General features: G+C 44.9%; 1 protein-coding gene across 1 annotated transcript in view; it reads left to right on the top strand.

Moving 5' to 3' along the window:
* SHISAL2A (shisa like 2A) overlaps nucleotides 1-5,513 on the top strand; it is a 28,594-nt gene extending 23,081 nt beyond the window's left edge. The window contains 3 exon segments of the mRNA XM_052638252.1: nucleotides 3,759-3,827; nucleotides 5,271-5,340; nucleotides 5,342-5,513. Coding sequence (XP_052494212.1) covers nucleotides 3,759-3,827; nucleotides 5,271-5,340; nucleotides 5,342-5,513 — 311 coding nt within the window.
* The last annotated feature ends 20,964 nt before the right edge of the window (nucleotides 5,514-26,477 follow it).

Raw genomic sequence — 26,477 nt, 5'->3', positions numbered from 1 at the left:
GAGTGTCATTTCAGGGGTGAAGAGCCCTGGTACCGTAGTCCTTTATATCTCAGTGCAGAAAAGAATTCAGCAAGAGGCAAAATGATAGATAAGAAGGGATTTATTAGAATAAGAAGCTTGTGAGGTTTACAAGCCAGCAGGTGAGAAGTGCCTCACCCCAAGAACTTACTGGGCTACAGTTTTATAATCAAAGGAAAAGTGGGGAGGGGGAGAAGAACATTGTCTGTCTTGAGTAGATGTCATGCTCCTATCATCATCTTCTCCTCCTTTGGGCAGGGGAGTTTTTTGTCCGCAATGGTCAAACTTAGGTCTACAAATTACTGTCTTTCATGTGTGCAGAGAGCATGTCCAAGGGATCATTAACTTACTGAACACACTGGGCAGGATGTGGGGCATGTCTCATCTTTCTGTGGCATGGTTTTGTTGCTAAGCAAGACTGCCTCGTTTTGTGGTTAAGCAAACCCACTTTCTTGAGTAATCATTAACTTACAGGGGTCTCCCATATTTTTTAAATCCACCATGTAATTTTTGTGGTTAAGCAAACCTGCTTTCTTGAGTGATCATTAACGTATAGGTGTCTCTCATATATTTTCTACTTACAGTCCCCTAGTGAGATTAACTATTTAATCATCTACTTTGTTCCTATCAAACATATAGACCCACGTGCTATATATGTCCAAAAGATTTTTGACAAAGTATAAAAGCAGTGCAATGGGGAAAGAATAGTCTTTTCAATATATAATGTTGAAGCAACTAGACTTCCATGGGTTAAAAAAACACCTTTTACATAAGCTGATACTTTATATAAAAATTAACCCAAAATAAATCATGGACCAAAATGTAACCTATACAACTATAAAACTTTTAGAAGAAAACAGGAGAAGATCTTCATGACCCGGGGTTAGGCAAAGAATTCTTAGACATGTCATCAAAAGCACAAAAAAAATACGTTAGTCATCAGTGGTATAAATAATAAATTTCTTTTCTTAAAAAAAAAAAAGTCATTGATCTAGATCAAAATTCAAAATGTTTTTGCTGATAAAGACTCTATTAAGAAGAAAAGAAGAGCCTCTAACTGGGAAATAATATTCACATATCTGACAAAGGTCTTTTACCCAGAACATATAAAGAATCCCCTGAACTTGACATTAAGAAAACAAACAGGGCTTCTCTGGTGGCTTAGTGGTAAAGAATCTACCTGCCTGCCAATTCAGGAGACTGGCTCCATCCCAGATGCAGGAAGATCCCACATGCTGCAGAGCAACTAGGTGTGCACATGAGTTCCCACATCACAACTACTGAGCCTGTGCTCTGAAGCCTGGGAAACACACCTCCTGAGCTACTGAAGCCTGCATGCCCCAGAGCCTCTGCTCCACAAGAAGCGCCCCCGCAGCGAGAAGCCCACGCACCATAACTAGAAAGTAGGCTCCGCTCGTCACAAACAGAGAAAAACCCACACAGCCACGAAGATCCAGCCCAGCCAAAAATAAATTAATTAATTAGAATTAAAGACAAACAAAAAATAAGAAAACAAGCAATGCTGTTAGAAAATGAGCAGAAGACTTGAACTGATACTTTACTGAAGAGGAGATACAGATAGCAAAGAAGCACATGAGAATATGTTTCCTCTTCATTAACCATTAAGGAAACACATATTAAAGCCACAATGAGATACCACTTCTCACCTATCAGAATATTGAATTAAAAACACTGACAATTCCCAGGGAGGATAGAGCAACTGGATCTCTTACACATTTTTGGTGGGAATTAAAATGATATATAGCCACTTTGGAAGACAGTGTTTTCACAAAGTTAATCATCCTCACTATGTGTATTAGTTTCCTATGACCACTGTATCAAATTACCACAAACTTGGTGGCTTAATATAGTAGATATGTCTTCTCTCACAGTTCTCAGGGCTGGAAATTCAAAATCAGTTTCGCCGGGCAGAAATCAACGACTCCACAGGAGAGTCTGTTCCTTGACTCTTCCAGTCTCTGGTGACTGCCAGCATTCCTTTGCTTGTAGCTCACTCTAGTCTCTACTGCTGTCTTTACATCACTATCTGTGAGTGTCTATCTCCCTCTGCCTTTCTCCTATAAGGGCACTTGTGATGGTATTTAGGGCCCATCCAGATAATTGAGGTTAATCCCATCTCAAAGTCCTTACTTTCATCACATCTGCAAAAACCATAGAAGTTAACAGTTACAGGTTCCAGAAATTGGGACCTGATATATTTGGGGGTCACCATTCAGTCCACTATGCCACTCAAAACAATATTATTATTATTATCCTAGAGAAATGAAAATATATGTCTGCACAAAAACCTATACACAACTGCTCATAACAGCTTTATTTTTAATAGACAAAAACTAGAAACAAGCCAAAGGTTCTTTAGTGGGCAAATGGTACAACCATATAATGGAATATATGCAGCCATAAAAACAAATGAACTATCAATACACATAACAGCTTGAATGGATTGCAAGGGTATTAAACAGAGTGAAACTAGCCCATCTCCAAAGGTTGTACACTGTATAATTCATCTGTGTAACATTTCTTAAATGACAAAGTTACGTATGGAGAAGGAGTTAGTGGTTACCAGTGTTAGGTTTAGGAGGAAGTTCTGATGTAAAGGGGTAGCATAAGGAAAGTTTTCTTTGTGGTGATGGGACAGTTCTTTGTCTTGATTACAGCAGTGATTCTATAAAGCTGTACATATGATAGGGCTTCCCAGGTGGTGCTGGTCGTGAAGAACAGCCTGCCAACTCAGGAGACATAAAAGGTGAGGGTTCGATGGTTGAGTCAGCAAGATCTCCTGGAGGAGGGCATGGCAACCAATCCACTCCAATAATCCTGCCTGGAGAGTCCTATGGACAGAGAAGCCTGGCGAGCTACAGCCCACAGGGTCACAAAGAGTTGGACATGACTGAAGAGACTTAGCATGCATGCACACACACATACCTGTGATAAACTTTCATAGTACTGAACGCCCCGAAAAGGTCCATATTAAAAAAATGGGTAAAATTGAAGAGAATTTGTAGTTTAGTCAGTTATACTATATTAATGTCAGTCTCCTAGTTTTGAAATTACTCCATGATTATATAAGATATTATCATTGGGGAAAGCTAGGTGAAGGGTACAATGAAACTCTACTACATTGTAACTTTTTGTGAGGCTTAAATTATCAAAAATAGAGAGGTCAAAACAAACAAGAAATTTTATTGGCTCTGTAAATGAGAAGTCTGAAAGTAGGGTGAGCTTTAGGAATGGTTTAAGTGGAAGTTCAGTGTCCTCGGGCTTATGGCTCCATCCTCTGAGACTCTCACAACTCTGCCCTCTTGTGTTAGCTTTCTCCTCAGACTGATTTTTCGCATGGTAGTCAGTTGGCTTCCAGAAGTCCTTGGGACTGTGTTCTTTTTGTTCCCATCTCGCCAGGGGAAGAAAGAAGGAGCGCTCTCTTCCTTCATCCCTCCCCTGGGGGAGGAGGAGGCCTGACTCTGATTGGACCACCTCAGGTCATGTGCCCATCACTATATCCAGGGAAATGCTATGCACTGAATGCCCGCCCCTGTGGCAAAGGGACAGGATTACTTGACAGCCTCATATCAATCGGGCCCCTCTGCTGGAGCTGAGATGGGGTGAGTCCCAACCAGACATAACTGCTGGGTGGAAAGAGGGTGGAATGGATCTTGCGTAGCCAACTCCTGTGTCCCATACAGCCTCCTTCTTGAAATTCCCTCTTTCCTTGTTTTCAGAGGCACCATTCATCCTTGGTCTCTTCCATCAGTGGGTTTTAAAGCATAGGAGTGTTCTACATAAAGAAGGTATAAAATGCCATTCCAGACAGAAGAAACAGTAAAAGCAGAAACTCAGAAATATGAAGGAATGGACCCATTCAGGGAACAATAAAATTTTGGTATAGTAAAGCATTGAGTTCTTCAGAGAAGAGCAGTAGTGAAAAAGCTAGAGAAGGGTTGGGGCCCATACCTAAAGAACCTGGAATGCCACCTCAAGTATCACAGGTCATGGGAAGACATTGAGTGCTTTTGAGAAAGAGTCGTACATGGACTCACTTAACCTTAGAAAGATCTCTCTGGAAGATGGCCCAATCAAAGGCTGTCTTTTGGTCTGGGCAGAAGAAAATGAAAACCAGATCTAGTGTGGTGCCTTGAGGATGGAGAGAATGGGTGGGTACAGCAGATAGTGATATGGTGGAATTAACAGGACCTGGAGTGAATTGCTTGACCTTGGAAATGGGTAGGGAGAGAAGGTGTGAGAGTTAACACTTGGATACACTTGATTTCTAGCTTGAACACTTGATACATCTTTTATTCAAAAAAAGGCAAGAGTGCTTAATTGTGTCAAATGCTCCTAATAAGTCAAAGGAGACGATGATTTATAAGTAACCATGGGATTTAATGACAAAAAGTTTTAAGTTGTGTTACAGACAGAAACCAAGAAGGTTGCAGCAGAATGTCATGAATGGGAAGTGGGAAATAACACAGCCAAGTGAGCTTCCTATCAAGTCCAGGATAAAACGAGGAGAGGATCAAGCAGTCGGTGAAGAGGGTCATGAAATCTATTCTTAAAGTAAAGAACAATATGTATTTTTTAAATTACTGTACTTCCCCGCAGGCTAGCTGTGAAGTCAGCCTGAATCATTATTTAACAAGTGAGTTTTTAATAGTACCTACCCTATGAGTTTCGGAGAAGGCAATGGCACCCCACTCCAGTACTCTTGCCTGGAAAATCCCATGGATGGAGGAGTCTGCTAGGCTGCAGTCCATGGGTTGCTAAGAGTCAGACATGACTGGGCGACTTCACTTTCACTTTTCACTTTCATGCATTGGAGAAGGAAATGGCAACCCACTCCAGTGTTCTTGCCTGGAGAATCCCAGGGACAGGGGAGCCTGGTGGGCTGCCGTCTATGGGGTCACACAGAGTCGGACATGACTGAAGTGACTTAGCAGTAGCAGCACCCTATGAGTTTATGGTGAAGGTGAAGTCTTCATATCTGCTAGCAAATGTTTATTGTCTATCAGCTCCATTAAACTTTAAGTTCATGAGAAACATTGATAGCTCATAGTTCACAATGTGGTATATTATTAATGAATATTTGTTTAAATGAATGATGCATTTAAGACTCTGAGCCCACCCCTGTCCAAGGTAAGCACTCAGGGAAGCTAGCCAACATGTATAATATGATCCTGATGGAAAGGAAGGGCTTACAGGAGGAAGCCCCATGCCCTTGGCTTGCTGTTTTCCAGACCCTGATGAGGTACCCCTTGATTGCCAAGGTGGAAACATGGGCAACTCAGTGGAGGTGCCAGGAGTGAGCTCTCAGGCAGAGTCACCCCTTCCTGAACTCACGGCTGGACTGCAATGAGGAGCAGGCTAAGGATCCCAAATGCCTCCTCCAGCACTGCTTCATGGCTACAGTGACCGCCAGTGACCTTCCAGGGAGCCCTGAGGAAGTTCCCGTCCCCAGTCTATTACACCCAGCCCCATAAACATCCAATAAATGTCTCTACACCATCCTCTTCTGGAGTCTCTTTTTGGTGTTAAAAAAGGAAAAAAAAGGGTGGGAGTGGGGATAATCAAAGGGACTTTGGAAACCTAATAGAATAAATGAGTGCTTTTCCTAACAAACCCACTCAGGTTCCACTGTGAACCCAGCTACAGTGCTCTGCCTGGCCCACTGTGGGCTCAAGGGAGTTTAGACATGGGTCCCCAGTAAAATGGTCATGACAACTCCATGTGATCAGGGAGAAGTCTGGGGCCTGTGGAGATTCAGAGAAACCCCTCACCTAAACCGGGGAGTCAGGGAATTCTGACTTAGTCTTCCTGCCACAGAGCAGATGTACTTAGGAAATCCAGGGAAGATGACTGGGACTCAGAGGCAGTGACTTCTGCCTCTCCAACAGCTCAGCATTGCTCCTGGAGTGAGTCCCTCGCCAAAGAACGGAATAAGGGAATAGAGCATACTCACTGGACTTCCCAGGCGGTGCAGGGGTAAAAAATCCACCTGCCTGTGCAAGAGAGACAAGAGACATGGGTTTGACCCCTAAGTCAGGAAGATCCCCTGGAGAAGGATATGGCAACCCACTCCAGTATTCTTGCATGGAAAATTCCATGGACAGAGGAGCCTAACGGGCTACAGCCCATGGGGTCATGAAGACTTGGACATGACTGAGCACAGCATTAATATAACTACAGAGAACATACACAGGACCCCGCCATGTGTAATATCGTTCAGCCCCGCAGGTGAATGAGAGTGTGAATAATCGAGTGAGGGAATGAATGGTTAATAGGATCCGCAGCATGGCTTTGGTAAAGTCCCCTAGTCTCTCTGAGCCTCAGTTCCCTTGCAGGGTTATGGTAAGTGTTGAGATGATGTATATGAACTCTCTTCCTAAACTTGAAAGTGCTACAAAGACTTAAAAAATTATAGGTGAGTATTTTTCAATGTAACACAGTGATTAGGAGCAGGGACTTCTGAGCCCAATGCCTGGTCCAAATCCCATCTCTGCCCTTACTTGGTAAGTGACATTTGTACCTAATCGTCTGTACAAGCAGGGATAACAGTAATATTTACCTCATAACATTTGGGGGAGGACTAAATCACTTCAACCGTGTAATTAGAACAAGGTTGGCAAATGGAAAGCATTGCGTTAGCTCTTATTAGGTTTTAAAATATTATTAGTCTGACAGTGAAGGAATCTTAGGGCAGGATGCTACTGCCGCCCCTCTCTCCCAGCTACGCTCCTTATCTTTATTTTGTCAGTGGCTTTAGGCTTTTCATTGAGGGTATAAGGCAAGGATGGGGAGACTCAGAAGCCACAGAAAGCGGTTCTTGACATTTTTGACATTGACATGATCTGCCACTGGATTTGGCAACAGTGAAATGGTCACTCTTAGACCTCTGTGCGTGGGGCCTGAACCAGCCAAGGACACATGACAGGTGGAAAGGCCAGGTGAGTCACCCTCAGAAGTGCCCTAGGCTGCAAATCAAGAGATTTCAGCTCTGGTCTTGCTTTATTTGTGGTCTTGTGTGGCACGTGTCTGTGTAATTTTCAGCACTCTAAACCCAGCACCTTTTCCCCTTATTGTGCTTTCCGTGGTGTTTATCCTGTTCAGGTTACCAGAAACAACAGGGAATTATCCACAGCTTCTCCCCTCAGGGAGTCCATGTGACGGGTGAGATGGGCACACAAAAGCGCAATGGGCCCACTGTGACCCTTCATGCGGCTTGAGGGAGGAATAAGCGATGTCTGAGCTGAATCATCAGAGATGAGTCAGTTTCCAGGTAAGACAGGATCATTAGAAATTATGGCCAGAGTACAGTCTGTTCAAAAACAGTAAGAAAAAAGCCTAGCACAGCCTAAGCACTGCAAGTCATTTGTTGTAGAGAGAGCTTAGGGTATGTGTGTGTGCACGCATGTGTGGCGGGAATGGGTGACAGGTAGGGGGTGTAGTCACTGATGGACTTCGTGACCTTTCACAGGACAGATCCTGTCTGTCTCTTGGTATCCACATCAGGAAAATCCTCAGAGATTTTTCCTCAGAGCACCTTCTGGAAGGTTAAAGGAAGAATCCTATAAGGACCTTCCTTTTAGGCTGCTCTTGGTCTGTTAGGGGGAGAGGATCTGTAAATTCTAAAAATTTAAATGGTCATCAGTGGCCTAAGCAGTGGTCCTCAAACCTCAGCCAAGGTCAGAATCAGCTGGAGGACTAGTTTAAAACACAGATCCTCGCCCCCCTTTCCCCGCCCCCTCTGCTGTCAGAGTGTCTGATTGGGTAGGTCTGGAGTAAGTCCTCAGAATTTGCATTCCTAATAAGTTCCAGGCGGTGCTGGTCTGGGACCACCCTTTGAGAATGACTGGCCAGGAAGAACAAAGAGAATTCAGAGCTGGGGAGGCTAGAAGGAGACCTCACACTGAGCAGGGCCCCAAGGCCTAGTGGAATCTCCCCAGCAGAGCCAGTGTGGGCGGGGTGGGGATAGGTGGAAAACAGATTTGTGTGCTGCCTTTGCTGACCTACACATCCCAGGCCCCCGTAAAGCTCCTCCCCATGGCCCTTGTTCAGCATCTCTCATTTGAATTCAATCAGCCCCCAGAGCTGGCTCACACTGGTGTTGGCCTGCCTCAGTCCCGGGTTGGAAACAAGCTGCCCAACCTGTGCAGCAGGAACCCCCTCCCTCAGGGCAGCCAAAGAGGAAGGAAGCGGGGTGAGCTGACGCACAGACAGAAATAGTCTGAGGTCACCGCTGCTCTCAAGCACACATCGACCGGCTGGCAATTATTTCTCGTAAATTGCTTTCCTGGTTATGTTCAGAACACGTGTGTGTGCCTGCCTGAGAACAAACACTCAGAGGGCACGGGTGGAGGTGGCTTGCTGGGGAGGGGATGCTCCAGATGGAGTGGAGCCCAATTCTGAATCTTTGACCAAGAATTAGGAGGACTGAACCTTACAACGTGGAAATAGTAGAACCTTCCTCTCGGTTTTATAGCACTCCTGTCAGGTGGTTTTCCAGCCTCTCCTCAAACACGGACATTTGTTTGTTCCTTCAGCATCACTGATAATGATTCTCTGCCAGAATCTGGGCTAAAGAAAGTCCCAGTTTCCATCCTCAAGGAGTTCATGGCTGTGGTATCTACAAGAGATCCCTAACCCAGCCAAGGGCTTCAGGGAAGGCTTCTTGGAGAAATTGATGTGTAAATTAAGTCTTGAAGGAAAGGGAGTTTGTGGCACAAGATGGAGAATAGCATTCAAGGCAGAGGGAACTGAAACACAGTGACCCGGGGCTAAGAGAGAGCAAACGATGATTTCAAGAAAACAATCAGTAGTTGAGTTTGGTGGACACTATAATGTGGGAGATGGTAAGGGATGAAGCTAAAGGGGTATATGGGCCAAGTCCTGAAGTCTTGCCATATCAAGGGTCTTGGGTTTCATCCTGTGGGCAAGGGGGAGCCTTGGGAAAGAATTTAAAGCATTGGAAGGAACTCGGTACCATATGTGACAGCTTTTTACGTTCTTTGTGACACTGAAGTGAAATTTGCCACCTAGGAGCTCTGCTTTTGGGATCTAGTCAATAACTGCCACTTTGGTTCCTGAAATGTCAGAAGTCTGACAGACAGTGATGGTTCTTTTGCCTGTAATAAATGGCTCAAGCCTTGAACATCTCTCCTCTTGTCAGGAGGAGGTCATTCCATTGCCCATTGGGACATTGTTCCTCTTGGTCTGGGTCCAGTTAGCGCAGGGGCCAGAGTGCGGACAAACAAATCCCAGGCCACAGGTCAGAGCCCAAGGGAAATGTGCCTTGCTCTATCCCAGAGATCTGGGAACACTTGCAAGGGTGTGAATGACTCCCTACATGCCTTCTACATACCTCATAACGTCTAGCCTGCCCAGAGTGCATGATCCACGTAGGGAGTGTTGACTGAGGATGTACTGTGGGCCCACCATGGTGACAAGTTCTTGAGGATACATGATGCAGTCCTGCCCTTAGGGATTTACTCACTAGAGATGAAAAGTAGGTTTGACCCATGAGACCCCTAGAGAGCAATAAGATTTTGAAAGCAAATGTCAAGCTGTGGTGTATAGGCCATGAGAGTTGCAGAGATTCTGAAACAGGAGGAAAGAAGTAGTCTGAACACCTTTATGGAGGATGTGGGGATTGAATCTGACCCTGGTGGACCATGGCAATATTCAAAGGGTCTCAGTGAGGTAGGGAAAGTGTTCTATAATGTCAACTTCATATTTAAAGAGAGTACCATTTGTGGCTCCACTGCTTTGGACAAGTAGACCATTCACCAGCCCCACTCCCAGCCATAGTCATTTAACAAACTACATTTAATATGTTTGGGGTGCCTTACCCTGAGCTCTAGGAACAAAGAAATCAATCAGTCATAATTCACATCCTTGGGGAGCTCTTAGGCTATTGGAGGAAGACTGATAGGTTAATACACAATTAGAATAGTTTGGAAAGTGCTATGATTTTGTTATTTCTCCAATGGCTGAAAGATGGCTTACCATTAAGATAGGTTAGGCAAACTTACATGGTGTTACATTAGTGCAATGTAACTTTGCCACCCCCTCCCATCAAGTAGTGGAATGTATTTTCCCATCCTTTGTTTCTGTGCTGACTTTGCAACTTGCTTTGACAAACAGCAAGTGGCAGAAGTTACACTGTGCTATTTTGAGTCTAGGCCTCAAAAGACCTTGCAGCTTCCTCTCTCACCCTCTTGGAATGCAGTGTTACCATGTAAGGAAGCCTGGGCTGGCCTGCTGGTAGAAGAGACCATGCAGAACGTATTTGAGCTCTCCACTGAGGCTCCCAGGCCAACCAGCACCCAGCTGAACTACCAGTTAACTGCAGCTACTGAGTGATCCCAGGTGAGATAAGCAGAAGAACCACCAGCTAAGCCCAGCCCAAAGCCAATTCATAGACTCATTAGCAAATATTAACAAATGGTTATTATTTTAAGCCATATGTCTTGGTATAGTTTGTTACACAAGGATAGATTACTGATATAGTTCTTTTCACATATTTCATTACAATTGTGAATATACCTGTCTTCTCCATTATTTGGTGAGCTCCTCCTTAGAGTTAAAAAAAGGTCTTTGTGTTATCTTCTGTTTGCTACTCTAGACCCAGTCTCTTCCTTTCTTGACCTTGATCCATATCTTAACAGGAGGATTTGTATGGTTTACCTTAAGGCATTACTGTGCCCTTGGATTCTAGTAGGATTTGGCCAACTAAAGTTCAAGCAGAGTATAAATTCCCCTAGCTTCCTCCCTGAGGTTACATCATGGATTGGCTGCATCTCTATACCAAGAACATAGCTCCTGTCAGACTGCCCTTACCACAGCTCTCTTTGACTCCAGATTCTTGTAATTGCTCCCTCCTTGCTCCTTTAAGCCTAAGGGTAGTAACTAGTGCCTCAATATTAGTTGCCCTGCAGTATTGCCCTATTCCTCTTCCCTGCATTACATAATCCCTTTATTAAAACCCTTCTCGAAGTATCCAATTTGAGAAATGCCATCTGTTCCCTCCCAACATCCTGATTGATCGTGTATTATTGATCCACCCCAGCTGCCACCTAGCTCATGGTATATGCTCAATAAATATCATTTGGTGAAGGAATGAGATTCCAAGGGATCTGCTGATATACTTTGGTCAAAAAGACCTAGGTCTGCATCTGGGCTCTGTGGCTTCCTAACTGTGTGAGCTCGGGCAGATTTCTTCTCTCCTCTGAGCCTCATATGCTAACTAACAAACACCAACACTGCTTGGATTATTGCTTGGATTATAGATAAAGTTTGTAAAATCTTTGGATCACAGTAAATGACAAATATGACTTTGGTGGGGAGGTAAGAGGGATTTCATAACCATTTTCTCATTTGATTCTTACTACACCACTATGAAGATCACTATCCCCATATATTTTTGGTTTTTGGAGAAAGAAATGGCAACCCTCTCCAGTACTCTTGCCTGGAAAATCCCATGGACTGAGAAGCCTGGTAGGCTACAGTCCGTGGGGTTGCAAAGAGTCGGGCACGACTAAGCGACCTCAATTCAATTCAAATTCAAGCAAAGTAAGATCAGGAAGAAAAACCACCTGCCCAAGCCCACACACTGAGCTGGAGGTGGAGTCAGAGTTTGAACCCAAGGCTCGGACTCCCAGTGCAGTGCTGTTTCTGCCCTACAGGTGAGGAAGAGGCATGCCCTCCATCCGTCCTATAAGCCAGTTGGGAAAGAAAACAAAAAACAAAGTGGGCACTCCTAGAAGCCAGCAGGGGCTATCTGCCCCTGCCTTTTCTTCCACAGAAATTTTTGAGCTTTTCCAAGAAAAGGTCTTGGCCTGGCTGCCTTCCTCATGAACTCTGCCCTTCCAGAGCCTGGGGATTGGGAGAAATCACGGTTGGCCAGGAAGCCCCAGGACATGAATGCCGCGCATTTTGTAGGGCAGTCCAAGGTAGCAGACATCCTCTCCTTCACCTGCACCTGCCTGGCAACCATTTCTTGCACTCAGGGCTTCCTTGGCCAACAGGGCTTCAGCCCTCAGTGAGTGAGCCCTTCTCTGAACTACCCTGGCACGTAGTAGGTGCTCTTTAAACCTGTTGGAACAAAAGAATGACTGCGTCTATTGACACAAACATTCATTCCACTAATACCAGATGTCCCCTCTGTGCCTCGCCACGTGTTGGGGTGGGGGACCCAGAGACAAATCAGTCCATGCCTCACAGATTGCATGATCCTCATCTTAGTATTCACCACCTCCATTGTGTTTGCTAATAGTTTGATCAAACACTCTCAGGGCGCAAAGCGTCCTTGGAAACCTACTCTTTCAATTGTCTCATTGTACAGACGGGGAGACCGGCGTTCAGAGAAACAGCATTCCGGTACAGACCAGAGAGCGGATCAGAGGTCAGGAATGCCTGCCCTGCCAGTGACTTGCTGAAGACTCTCGACCTATCTGTGGACCTGTTCTCCGTGTCTATAACACGAGGCAAAAAGCAGAATGCACTCGGCGCAGAGGCCTGTCCGAGTGCAGAGCTCTGTCTCCGAGAAGGCCTTTCTCCTGGGAGAAGGGAGCTTTCTTTGTGAAACCTTCAATTTCAAACCCTGCGGCAGCCGGTTCCCAAGCCCCGCCTCCTCTCCAGGCTGCCGCGCGTTACCATGGAGACCGTAAGCCCCTCGCAGCTCCCTGCTGTTCCGCACCCCTCCCCCATTCACCTCGTCTTTAAGCCGTTTCTTCTGTGGCTGCAGCTCTACCCCAGGGCTGATAAACTCCCGAACTTTCCCAAGACAGGAATTATTATCCCATTTGTAACTGGGGAAAACTGAGACCCAGAGAAGCGAAGGGATTTGCCCCACGTTACCAGCAGCATCATAAACAAAGCTTTCCTCCACAAGAGACACCCCTTCCTCACCACAGCCACACCTCCGTGTGTCCGTATGCAATTGTATCCAGGGAGGTTTATTTTCTCTTTTTTCTTCTTTCTTCATTGTTGGTAGTTTAACTTTTTGTTCTAAGACGATTGGAACATGTTCTGACTAAACCTAGAGCGACTTGAAGTTCAGTCTTTACATTAGTGACTTTAAATCTATTCTTGGATATGTTGTTTAAGTCCTTTGTTCACTGAAAATAGTGCTGGATGATAAAACCTGCCAAAAAGCTTTCGCAGAATGTACCAGCCCTGATTATGCTCATGCAACAAGGAAAATCACATTTTAGAGCACTGCAGTTTGCCAGAAGGCATTAAGAAAACAGTACACGAACGTGCAAAATTTACTCAACAAACTTCCAAAAATTTGGACACATTATACCAAATAGTTAAAAGTGTTTTTACAACTCTTGAAGACAAGGGTATCAAAACTTTGGCATATGAAAAATAGAATTTATTCTGCAAAGCTGAGTTCCAGTCCCAACTGGCTCGTTTTGAACTACACATTACATAACCTAAAGGTAGAATACCACCCACTACAGTGTGATGGAGTGATGTAAATGGACTTTGGAAGATATGACATGTGCAAAGATGTTATTTATTGTTATTAAAAGAAGATTGGAGAAGGATAGTGTAAATTTTCCCCAAGGGTCTCCAATTGTCAAATGATTAGTTTCCAAAATTTTCTATAACTACCATATGTGATGCTAAAGTCTATGATTCTGGAATCCTGATCCTGATTCGACTCCCAGAACTCTGTGAGTTTCACTTTCTCTGATTCCATATAAGTATGAAGTTTAGATATTAGACCAGGGCAGGATGGAGACCCAGGTCAGCCTTCTGGGCTCACCCCTGAAGCCTTAGCCTAGTTCCCATCAGACCTGTCTCCAGTTCATCAGCCTTCCCCCAGCCAGCTTTTGTTGAGGCTCATTGCCTGTATTATCCATATTCATGACAAATATTCTCCCATTAGATTCAATTAAACCATTTCACCAACACTGCAGGAATAAAAGCCTCCCATGATTATTAGGCCCAGCAGAGGAGGCCCCAATTTAGGATGAGTCCGCCTCCCAACTCCTCACCCTATACCCTAAACACCCTAATTCCCTCTCACCCCAGATCAGCACAGTGGCTTAAGGAGTATTCCTTCCTGTAGGTTCGGGTACATGATGTTCCCTCTCTGCTGGCTTCACAGGCAGCTACTGACTCACCCCAGGTGGCCAATGTACCAGGTAGCCACATATTCACATGGGGCTGCTCACAGGGTGTAGCAGCATATGTGCGTGTGACCTCATGTGTGTGGACATCACCAGAACACCAGTCCTGGGGTACAGGCCACTACTGTTTATAGGGCTACTTTGAGGTATTACCTTCCTCTCTATCTAAAGAGAGGATTCTGGTGCTGTGGGCTTTTGAACCAGTGTATCAACAATAAACTGTTCAACAATAATGTGTGATGGAAAGTGGTATATAAATACACTGTACTACTAAGGTGTTCATGGTCAGTCCCATACCACACTGTGGCCTTGCTGTGTGACCTCAGACAGGATTCCAAGAGATTGGCTATGCAGACAGATCATCATCACCATCTTCATCATCACCATTACCAGTGTCATTGTCATCATAGTGCTTTTAGCTCGTAGAAGCCTCACAAAACCTGGGGGGGTAGGTATTGCCCCAGTTTGCCAAATGAGAAAACTGAGGTTCAGAGAGGCTTAGTGATTGTTCCAAGGTCACACAGCAAGTCAGAACATGAATCATGTCTAGATCTCCTGTTTCCAGAGTCTGCTCTGTCAAATGGCCTCTGTTTCAAAGGAACAGGCTGAAAGCAGAACACTGATTCAACAGAGACACAGAATGTCAGGCCAGGAAGAGGTCTTAGTGATCTGCACATCCTTTCCCTCCCTTCACTGATGACAAAGCTGAGGCCTAGAGGGAAGAAGTGCCCTTCCGAACTTCACACAGTGCCATCTGTGAAGCCTTATTCAAGAGCCAGGTTTTGAATGCAGTTCCCTTGCCTTCTAGTTTAGTGAATATTCCCCACCCCACCATGGAGCTCATTTTAAAGTTGATGTAACTGAGATGGACAGCAAGCAAATACATGATCCACCCAGCTACTGGGATGAGGGCCTGGCTAAGATGTGGGCCCGACGGCAGCAGGACGGCTGGAAGTAAGAGGCTTTGCACCTCCATCCTATTCTCTCACAATCAGGAAATGTCTCCAGACATTAAGACCCAATTACCTCTTCCTGATTGGAAATGATTGCAAGAGACTTAAATTTGTCAGTTATTAGAATAGCTGGGGCAAGAGGTCTGAAGACAATTAGTCTAGACCTGGACAGATCAAACTCGTCAGCCCAAAGAACTGGACAGTCTGCAATCATTAGCACCTTGATCTGAGCCCACACCTAGATGCTAGGGAAGTCCCATGTGCCTTGGCCCTTGAGACAGCCTTCCCACCATGCAGATACCCCTCAACTGCATCCTGACTCCAGAGTCAGCTCAAACACTATTCTTATAGGAAGAACTTTCTGGACTTCCACAGCCCTTACGACTTCCCCGTGTCACAGCCCAGACCACATTGGGTTGTCACTGTCTATGTGCCACTCTCCTCCATTATAGACTGTCAACTCCAGGGTACGATAAGGCTAGTCTAACTCCAGGGTACGATAAGGCTAGTCTTCATAGAGAGGCCTCAGCAAAGTTAGCTAATTGAATAAATGAATGGAGAAAAAGTAGAAGAGAACATCCAAGAACCCACCCTTACCCCAACTCCTGCTCCATTTCCATTCACGCCAGGCCAAGGGCAGCAGTCTCTGCCCTAGCTCAAGTCCTGGATTTGGCCTTTAGATCAGGTTTCTCTGGTAATGAAGCCTCACTGTCCCACAGCTTCCCCTGGCTTCCCCTGCTCATGATCAACTCCAAGGATCCTGAGTTGCCTTTACTAACATCCCCAGAAGTTGAACTCCAGCCCTAAGAATTCCATCTACAGATGGCCCCCTGGGCAGCAGCTTAGCCAGGCTACCCTAGAGTAGCCATAAGCTTGGCATGACCTCTGGGCAGATGCTGAGATAAACACTGAAAACACAGAAATGGACAAGGTGGTCTACTGGGGTCCTGAGTCTGCAAGGTATTTGAGCTATATCTCAAAGAAGAAAAGGCAAAGTCAGGAAGGAATAGGCATCTATGTGCAAAATTGACAGAAGCCCATGAGCCAGCCTGGTGCCTATTAGCGCAAGGCTCTAGCAACCAACCCTCACTGACCTCTTGTAGGGCACTGAGTAGGCAATGTAGAAGATTTAGAGGCTGAATCAGAGAGAAGCCTAACCCTAAGGTACAACTAAGCAAGGAGGATGCCAGGACTTCTAGAAGGAGATGTTCTAGGAACCCAAACACATGAACATTCCAGAAATTCTAATATTCTAACACACTAATATCCCAGCATACCACACTCTTTTACCCTGCCATTCCATTACGGGGGGCACTCCACCCCACCAGCATTCCTCTTTTGACCATTCTAATGTTCTGCCCCACCAACATTCCTCCATACCACCATTCCAACATTTTAAAATACCATTATGTATTACACTTGAAACTTTCAATCTTCCAACTTCCTTCAAGTAAAAGCATTTGTTCTTGGTTCATTTACACCAATGACTCCTTTAGAAAATTAAAATCCATGGCTCCTTCTCCCCAGGGGCAGGAAAAAAAAAGTATGTACACATAAATTTTGCAGATCATTGCAGATTTTCAATGACTATTGGCAAGGTACATTGATTCTAAGAATTGTTTAATTTTATCCCATATTAAAATCTAGGAAAACATTTCAGTAAAACAAGATCATTAAGACAAGATTGAGAAAAACAAAACAGAGACCAAGTGGAGCCTGGGATGGTGCAAAAAGTGCAGAACTTAGTGACGAATTCAGCTAAACTCATGTCCCACATTTTTAGCTCTAAGACTTTCAGGAGCCAAGGCAAAAAGGGAAACCTGTTCACTTACACAGTTCATTGTGTTCATGAGATGAAAACAAACCACTTATTCCTTAGGAGACATACAACTATTCTTGGTATGAACGTCAGACCAGAATTTCTCCTGAGAGCCTCGTAAAGAATGACAGAGTGGAGCATGACCTCAACAGGGCTCTCACGCAGCCCCAGAGATGTGTTATGTGATAGAGACCAACTTGGTCCAGTTGCTCGGTTTTACCACTGAAAGTCTTAAGCCCCAGAAATGCTTTAGTCCCAGGCAAACTGAGATGGTTGGTCACCCTATTTGTGAACTACAGTCCAGTCAAAACTTACCTGGGCTAAGGTTCTACAAAGCTGTGTAAAAATTAACCTTGGGAAGCCTTTCGATCCCCCATTACGTGCAATATAGAACCATTTCTCAACAGCCTGGCCAATTTGTCCTCTAGCCCTGGCACAGATTTCTGTTTCTTTAGTGAGGTATTTGATGAAGAGATTGGCTTGCCTGGGGCCAAAACTACTAGAATAACACTCACTGTGGCAAAATGCACACACACCAAGAGGCATATAGAGACTGATGTCAACAGAAGGAATAGCATTTGCCTCTCCCCTGACACACTCATCTTGAGGCATATGCTGAGTGAGTGAAATATTCAGTATGTTAATTGGGGTTTTTCTTTCCATGTCTCTTTTTATTCACAGTAAGTAAAGCTGAATTTCTGTAAGTTAAAGGAAAACAGTACCCACTTCACATGGTTTGTGTGAGAGTTAAGAGTTAATATTTACAAAGCACTTAACACAGTACCTGGCACAGAGTGCTTGCTGTTGTTATTAATATAGATATGGTGGCACTCAACTCTGTGTCTACAGCAATCCTAATATAAGTTGATGGCAATTTGGGAAAAAGAAATTCAATGACAGGGATGAGTTTTAGAGCCCCAGCCCTAAGTTGGAAGTTCATAGAGGGATACTCTCTAAGATTCTAGAGGAGCTGAGGACTGCCTGCCTTCAGACAATCCTCCTTGAGCCCTGGTTCTGAATCCAAGATCTTAAGCGTGAGTGGCAGTGAACCCTCTTTGGTGAGGGCCATGACCCTTTCAGTCCATGCCTTGCCTTAGAAGACACCCAAGTATCACCCAGAAAGCAGCAACCTTCCAAGCTCCCCCATAATGTCCAGACTGCACAGCCCTGGCTGGCTGGGATCTGTCCACAGGTCTGTACAATATGAAATGCTATGCAGATGTGAGAGACCAAGATTAGTATACAGTGGTGCCAAGTTTAGAGTCCAGAGGGATAATGAGACTGGAGCCTGGCCAGTGCCCACAGAGGAACGGAGGGAGCACTTAGGCAATTAATTAAGAAGACACAGAGCAGGTCATATTTGATAATTATGTGGAGGTCAACAATTGGTGAGAAACCCCAAAACAGCTGGGTTCCCGATTCCTCCTCCAGCAAAGCACACGTTTCCCAGAGGCTTACTATCTCAGAGATTAAAGAAATAACGATTAATTGATTAATTTAACAAAGAGTAGATGCCTACTCTGGTCTAAGCAGTGGGCTAATGTCCATGAGCTCTGACCTAACTCCGAAGGTGGAAGGTGAAAGTTCCTTGACTGCTGGTCAAATCTTAGCCCTGCCACTTACCAACTCTGTGATTGACAAGTCACTGACCTTTTCTAAGGCTCAATTTGTTGTTGTTTAGTCCCGTAGTCATGTTTGACTCTGTCGGGACCCCATGGACTGTCGCCCACCAGGCTCCTTTGTCTGTGAGATTTCCCAGGCAGAAATACTGGGGTAGGTTGCCATTTCCCTCTCCAGGCACAGGGAACAAACCCAAGTCTCCTGCATTGCAGGCAGATTCTTTACCACTAGCCACCTGAGAAACCAAGGCTCAATTTTTATTGTTGTTTAGTCATAAGTTGTGTCCAACTCTTTTGCAACCTTGGACTATAGCCTGCCAGGCTCCTCTGTCTCAATTTACATACCTATTAAATGGAACTGGAAGAAAATAATAGAATGGGAAAGACTAGAGATCTCTTCAAGAAAATTAGAGATACCAAGGGAACATTTCATGTAAAAATGGGCTCAATAAAGGACAGAAATGGTATGGACCTAACAGAAGGAAAAGATATTAAGAAGAGGTGGCAAGAATACACAGAAGAACTATACAAGATCTTCATGACCCAGATAATCACAGTGGTGTGATCACTCAGCTAGAGCCAGACATCCTGGAATGTGAAATCAAGTGGGCCTTAGGAAGCATAACTATGAACAAAGCTAGTGGAGGTGATGGAATTCCAGTTGAGCTATTTCAAATCCTGAAAGATGATGCTGTGAAAGTGCTGCACTCAATACGCCAGCACATTTGGAAAACTCAGCAGTGGCCACAGGACTGGAAAAGGTCAGTTTTCATTCCAATCCCAAAGAAAGGCAATGCCAAAGAATGCTCAAACTACCGCACAATTACATTCATCTCACACGCTCAAAATTCTCCAAGCCAGGCTTCAGCAGACGTGAACCGTGAACTTCCAGATGTTCAAGCTGGTTTTAGAAAAGGTAGAAGAACCAGAGATCAAATTGCCAACATCCGCTGAATCAATGAAAAAGCAAGAGAGTTCCAGAAAAACATCTATTTCTGCTTTATTGACTATGCCAAAGCCTTCGCCTGTGTGGACCACAATCAACTGTGGAAAATTCTGAAAGTGATGAGAATACCAGACCACCTGACCTGCCTCTTGAGAAACCTATATGCAGGTCAGGAAGCAACAGTTAGAACTGGACATGGAACAACAGACTGGTTCCAAATAGGAAAAGGAATACGTCAAGGTTGTATATTGTCGCCCTGCTTATTTAACTTATATGCAGAGTACATCATGAGAAACGCTGGGCTGGAAGAAACACAAGCTGGAATCAAGATTGCCGGGAGAAATATCAATGACCTCAGATATGCAGAGGACACCACCCTTATGGCACAAAGTGAAGAAGAACTAAAGAGCCTCTTGATGAAAGTGAAAGAGGAGAGTGAAAAAGTTGGCTTAAAGCTCAACATTCAGAAAACGAAGATCATGGCATCCGGTCCCATCACCTCATGGCAAATAGATGGGGAAACAGTGGAAACAGTGTCAAACTTTATTTTTCTGGGCTCCAAAATCACTGCAGGTGGTGACTGCAGCCATGAAATTAAAAGACGCTTACTCCTTGGAAGGAAAGTCATGACTAACCTAGACAGCATATTAAAAAACAGAGACATTACTTTGCCAATAAAGGTCGTCTAGTCAAAGCCATGGTTTTTCCAGTAGTCATGTATGGGTGTGAGAGTTGGACTGTAAAGCAAGCTGAGCACTGAAAAATTGATGCTTTTGAACTGTGGTATTGGAGAAGACTCTTGAGAGTCCCTTGACTGCAAGGAGATCCAACCAGCCCTAAAGGAGATCAGTCCTGGGTGTTCATTGGAAGGACTGATGTTGAAGCTGAAACTCCAATACTTTGGCCACCTGATGTGAAGAGCTGACTCATTGGAAAAGACTCTGAAGCTGAGAAAGATTGAGGGCAGGAGGAGAAGGGGACGATAGAGGATGAGATGATTGGATGGCATCACCAACTCAATGGACATGAGTTTGGGTAAACTCTGAGAGTTGGTGATGGACAGGGAGGCCTGGCGTGCTGCAGTCCATGGGGTCGGAAAGAGTCGGACACGACTGAGTGACTGAACTGAACTGAACTAAATGGAAATAATGCTAAATAAAACCTACACTACAGGATTATCCTGAAGATTAAACAAAAAAAAACTAACAAACATTTAGATACAGTTCAGTTCAGTTCAGTTCAGTTCAGTCGTTCAGTCGTGTCTGACTCTTTGCGACCCCATGAATCGCAGCACACCAGGCCTCCCTGTCCATCACCAACTCCCAGAGTTCACTCAAACTCAAGTCCATTGAGTCGGTGATGCCATCCAGCCATCTCATCCTCTGTCGTCCCCTTCTTCTCCTGCCCGCAATCCCTCCCAGCATCACAGTCTTTTCCAATGAGTCAACTCTTTGCATGAGGTGGCCAAAGTACTAGAGTTTCAGCTTTAGCATCATTCCTTCCAAAGAACACCCAAGACTGGTCTCCTTCCGAATGGACTGGTTGGATCTCCTTGCAGTCCAAGGGACTCTCAAGAGTCTTCTCCAACACCACAGTTCAAAAGCATCAATTCTTCTGCACTCAGCTTTCTTCACAGTCCAACTCTCACATCGATGCATGACTACTGGAAAAACCATAGCCTTGACTAGACGGACCTTTGTTGGCAAAGTAATTGCTCTGCTTTTTAATATGCTATCTAGGTTGGTCGTGACTTTCTTTCCAAGGAGTAAGCGTCTTTTAATTTCATGGCTGCAGTCACCATCTGCAGTGATTTTGGAGCCCCCCAAAATAAAGTCTGACATTGTTTCCACTGTTTCCCCACCTATTTGCCACAAAGTGATGGGACCAGATGCCATGATCTTAGTTTTCTGAATGTTGAGCTTTAAGTCAACTTTTTCACTCTCCTCTTTCACTTCCATCAAGAGGCTTTTTAGTTCCTTTTCACTTTCTGCCATAAGGGTGGTGTCATCTGCATATCTGAAGTTATTGATATTTCTCCCAGCAGTCTTGATTCCAGCTTGTGCTTCTTCCAGCCCAGCATTTCTCATGATGTACTCTGCATAGAAGTTAAATAAGCAGGGTGACAGTATACAGCCTTGACGTACTCCTTTTCCTGTCTTTGCAACCCCCTAGACTGCAGCCTACCAGGCTCTTTCGTCCATGGGGTTTTCCAGGCAAGAAGACTAGAGTTGGTTGCCATTTCCTACTCCAGGGGATCTTCCTGACCCAGGGATCAAACCCAGGTCTCCTGTGTCCCCTGCATGGAAGGCAGATTCTTTACCACTGAGCCGAGTGGGAAGCCCTTTCCATATGTAAAATTCATTTAATGACAATAACTCCAGGAGGTAGGTACCATTCTTATCACCATTTTCTAGATGATGAAATGGAGACACAGAGAAGTCGATTAAGTTGCTCCCAGTCACACAGCTAATAAGTGGTGGAGCCAGAGTGAAAGCAGGCAGTGTGGCTGCAGAGCCTGTGTTCTCAGCCACTCTGCTATCCTCTATTTTTTCAGTGAAGTGCTTAGCACAACTCCTTGCTCATTGTAAGCACTCAGTTGAGGTTAGCTGCCAGTATTATGATTGTATTTTTAACAGTTTTATTGAGCTATGCTTTACATATTAGGGTTACATTTTGACTATAAGAAAAGCCTTTCTCACACTGAGCTGAAATCCCCCTCAGATCAAGCTCCTTCTCTGTGGGTTCCTGTTGTACCTCCAGAACCTCTTTAGAGGCTGTTTTTCCCTTGCCTGGTTACCGCCTCTTAGAGATTTGCAGTCACAGATCAGACCTGTTATGGTAGGACTTGATCTGGCTTCTTTCCTGTCTGTTGGTGACTCAGTCATTGGCCCATAGGATTGACAAGCCTCTGACAAGTCCCAGAACCACCACAGGTCAGGCCTGGCTGCCTCCCACCCCAGACCACAGCGCCTACATAAACTACAAAGTGTGTAGTGTCCAGTGGAATGAAAATGAAAAGGCAGGACCCCTTGTTCAAAAATCATTAAGAATCTCAAGACGGTGATGGCAGAGCCTTAAACTGAGCGTGGATCCCTGTGCAATCACCCAGGTGGCATATCCATGAAACTGGCACTGCACAGCACCCAGCATCTTCAGCTGTTCATCACCTCACCCCGTCCTCAGCCCATCCTGCCGTGTGCCCACATGGAGGCGGGACCTGGGAAACTCCTGCCACACCTGAGAATCAGGAAGCATTTGACATCAAGAGCATTAAAGCCCACTTGGGCTCTAGACTCTATCAGTTAGCTACAAGCCTACCTGAAACCTCAGTAGCTGTAAGATTCAGTCCTCCTCCCTGTCTCCTTGGCTCCCTTTGTCAGAGACAGCCCTCTGGGTTTAGTGGATGTTGGTGCAAACACCAGACTAGGAGTTGGGTATTTAGCATCGCCTTGCTAGACAACTGGAGGCATTGCATGCCCTCTCTGGTGTCAGTTCCTCTACCTATTAAACGGTTAAATTCAGTATCAAACGAAATGTTTTTTCACTGAGCACTCACCAGGAAGGTTCACATTATAATAATCATATCATCAAACTACTTATTATTTGCCAGACACCATTACGTTACCAGACATATCACACCACTGTATGTTCCCCCATTTAATTGTTAATCCCTGTAACAATCCTATGAGTTATTTTCCAGAACTCTAAAATAAAGACTTGACAGGGGTAGCGATTTTTGTCTGATTTTTTTCACTGCTAGAACAGTGCCTGGCACACAGTAGGTGCTCAAAAGCTATTTGTGGAACAAAAAAATGAGGAAACAGGCTGAGAGAGGCAGCGATGTGATTTGTCCAAGGTTTTTATCATTAGGAAATGTCAGGGTCAGGATTTTAATCCTGCCTAGCTCCAAAATCTATGCTTATGCTTATTCACCTGCCATGTGGGTGTGATTCACATTTTATAGGTGAGGAAATAGGCTCAAGTGAATGGGGATCTCTGCTGGTTCTTAAATCCTGTGTTTCTTAGCAGATGGTCTGCATTTTGCAGGAATAACATCACTTTGAAAGTTGATGTCATTCGTCTCCTCTGCCCAGGACGATTCTGGGGTCTCAAGAGGACTCTTCTCACAGAAGCAGGGTCACTGGCAAAGGCACTCCAGGTTCAAATCCTGCTCTGCTACATACTCACTGTGACCTTGGACAAGTTCTTAGTATTTCTGAGCCCCAATTTCTTCATCTGTAAAATGGATCCTATACTTCCTAGACCTCCCTCCAAGGATGTCCCTTCCTCCAGAAGGTGCCCTGCACACAAGGGACCCTTAATAAACCTTATTACTCCACCCCAGAGCAGCGTCAAGGTCAAAGATTGCTGCTGCTGAGGGCCAGAGTCTGCTGGGGCCTCCTGGAACCTGACCGGAGGCCACCGGCTTGGGGAGAGCAGGGTCAGCTGCTATTCCTGGAGCTGATGGAACCCAGCCAGGTTTCAAGTTCCCTCAGGGAGCCCTGACCCAGGCAGTTTGGCTGGTCGTGTGAGCGGTGAGCTCTGACCTCAGCATATTCTCCCGGGCCCTCCACATAGCCCAAGCTGGAAAGAACCCTGAGGCACAGAGCGTGCTGCAGGGAGACCACGTCCTCCTGAAGCTGACCTCAGCCTTTTAACTATGTTCATTAGCATCTACTTGGTGCCCAGAAGGGTGCTATTTGGGAAATCTCCTAGAGATTTCAAGGAATTTTTAACATCTGGATGACTGACAGCCTTAGAGAAAGAGGGATTCAATTTTAACCCCAGATGCATACTTGCAGAATCTGTGTGTCTTTTTGCAAGTTATTTTGTCTACCTGGGCTTTAATTTGGCTGAAAAATGGTGAGAATAAAAGCTTCCTCAGAGGGCTGTTGAGAGGATGAGAGCATCTGGTACATAGTAGATGCTCAGTAAACGATCATTATTTAGACCGTGAGCTCCTAAATGATAGTGAACTTGTCAGATTCAGCTATGTCTCCAGTGCCCAGCCTAGGGTCCAGCCAAGGAGACAATCTCAGTGTTGGTTGAATGAATAATGAGTTACGGAGGCACTGAAAAGAAACCCCTCATGGAGCTCCCATCTTTCACCACTCTTACACCCCACTCCAAACCCCATGTAGGTTCAGTCACCTCTTCATCAGCCCTGACAGGTGAGCATCCACCCTCGGCTTGCATGCTCCTGTGATAGAACGTTCACTTACTCCCATGTCTTTCCATTCTGTTGAGTAAAACGTTCTTCCTGCTACTCAGACCTCTATGAAAAGTCTTCCTCCTTGCAGACTCCATCCACTGGGCCTGATTTCACTCTCCAGAGCTGTACAGAGTAAGCCTAGCTCCAGTTCCAGAAGAGAGTCCCTCAGCGACTTATTACACAATTTAGAATGTGTCAGGCATTAAGCTAAGCACCTCACTTACTTTATCTCATTTTACCCTTGAACCCATACATTAACCCTGAAAAGTAAATACTGTTCCTAGATCAGACATGAGGAAAATGAGGCTCAGAGAGGTAATGTAGCACTTTTGTATGTGGCAGAGAAATGATGTAAATCCAGATTCTTCTCCAAAACACTACATTTTCAACATCCTATGGACCACTGGAAGATAAGATTTATTCCCAGAGTTCTTTCCCTTCCTCTTCCTTCAATAAAGATTTATTTAGTACCTTATTTGTGAGGTTCTGAGCTAGGCCCTGGGGATAGATGAGTCAGACATAATTCATGTGCTTAACACATTTACAGCCTGTTCTAAACCATGTGAAAAGAACTAGAGTGAGAAGCACAAGGACTGTCATAGCACCACAGACCTGAGGGTCCAGGAGGGCTTCCTAGACACGTGAGCTGAGATTTGAAGGGCTGGTAGGAGTTGGCTGGGCTTGTGCCAACCAGGACAAGATGTTTTGATGGAATTATTATGCAAAGAGCTGAAGCAGTGGAGTCCAGACTGCATGGGGGTCTTGATGCCAAGGAACTCAGACTATATACCATTTGAGTGGGTGCATAAGAATCTCCTGTGATTTGCTTATTTAAAAATCCTGATTAAGCAGAATTCCCTGATAGCCAAGTTGTTAGGACTCTATGCTTCCACTGTAGGAAGTGGGTCCGAGCCTTGATCAGGGAACCAAGATCCCGCAAGCAATGGGCATGGCCAAAAAAGAAAAAAAATCCCAATTTTCTCTTAGTACATCTGGGTAGACCCAAGAATCTCTATTTTAAGTAGATGCCCCAAGAGACTGAGGAATAAAAGTCAACACCGCTATAAGGGAAAAGAGGTCTTTGAAGGATTTCAAAGAGGATAGAATTCTTGATCCCTGTCTTAGGAACCTCTTAGGTTAACTTGGAAACAAACAAGAAAAAAGGTAATTATAATGATGGGCAATGACTGTTAATCTTAGAAGTTCAAGAAAGATATTCTTAGTATTCTAAGAAAAAGGTGTGGCATATTTGTACTTGTGATTCTTTAGCCATGAGGATATTAATATTGGTTTTTTGGCATTAAGTTATTGAGCATGTTCTTTAAGGTATCAGGGTGGCCTGTATTGGGGCATTTTCTTTGTTTCAAAAACATTGTTTTTGTAAAAGTCACCTTTCTGAGCAGAACTGAAGGAAGAGTACTGATCCATTCATGTGCTAGCTCCAGCTTAGACAGGAGCTTTTCTATTTCCTACTTATTTATTTTTGGCTGTGCTGGGTCTTCACTGCTGTATGGGCTATCCTCTAGTTGCAGCGAGTGGGGCTATCCTCTAGTTGCAGCGAGTGGGGCTATCCTCTAGTTGCCATGTACTGGCTTCTCATCGCAGTGGCTTCTTTTGTTGTGCAGTGCAGGCTCTAGGGCAGGAGGGCTTCAGTAGTTGCAGTTCATGGGCTCAGTAGTTGTGGCTTCTGGGTTCTGGAGCACAATCTCAGTAGCTGTGGTGCACAGGTTTAGTTGCTGCTCAGCATGTGGGATCTT

This window comes from Budorcas taxicolor, chromosome 3, assembly GCF_023091745.1.
Source record: "Budorcas taxicolor isolate Tak-1 chromosome 3, Takin1.1, whole genome shotgun sequence".
In the NCBI taxonomy this organism is placed as follows: domain Eukaryota; kingdom Metazoa; phylum Chordata; class Mammalia; order Artiodactyla; family Bovidae; genus Budorcas; species Budorcas taxicolor.
The sequence above is the reverse complement of the archived record's forward strand: the minus strand, read 5'-3'. Positions and strand labels throughout refer to the sequence as shown.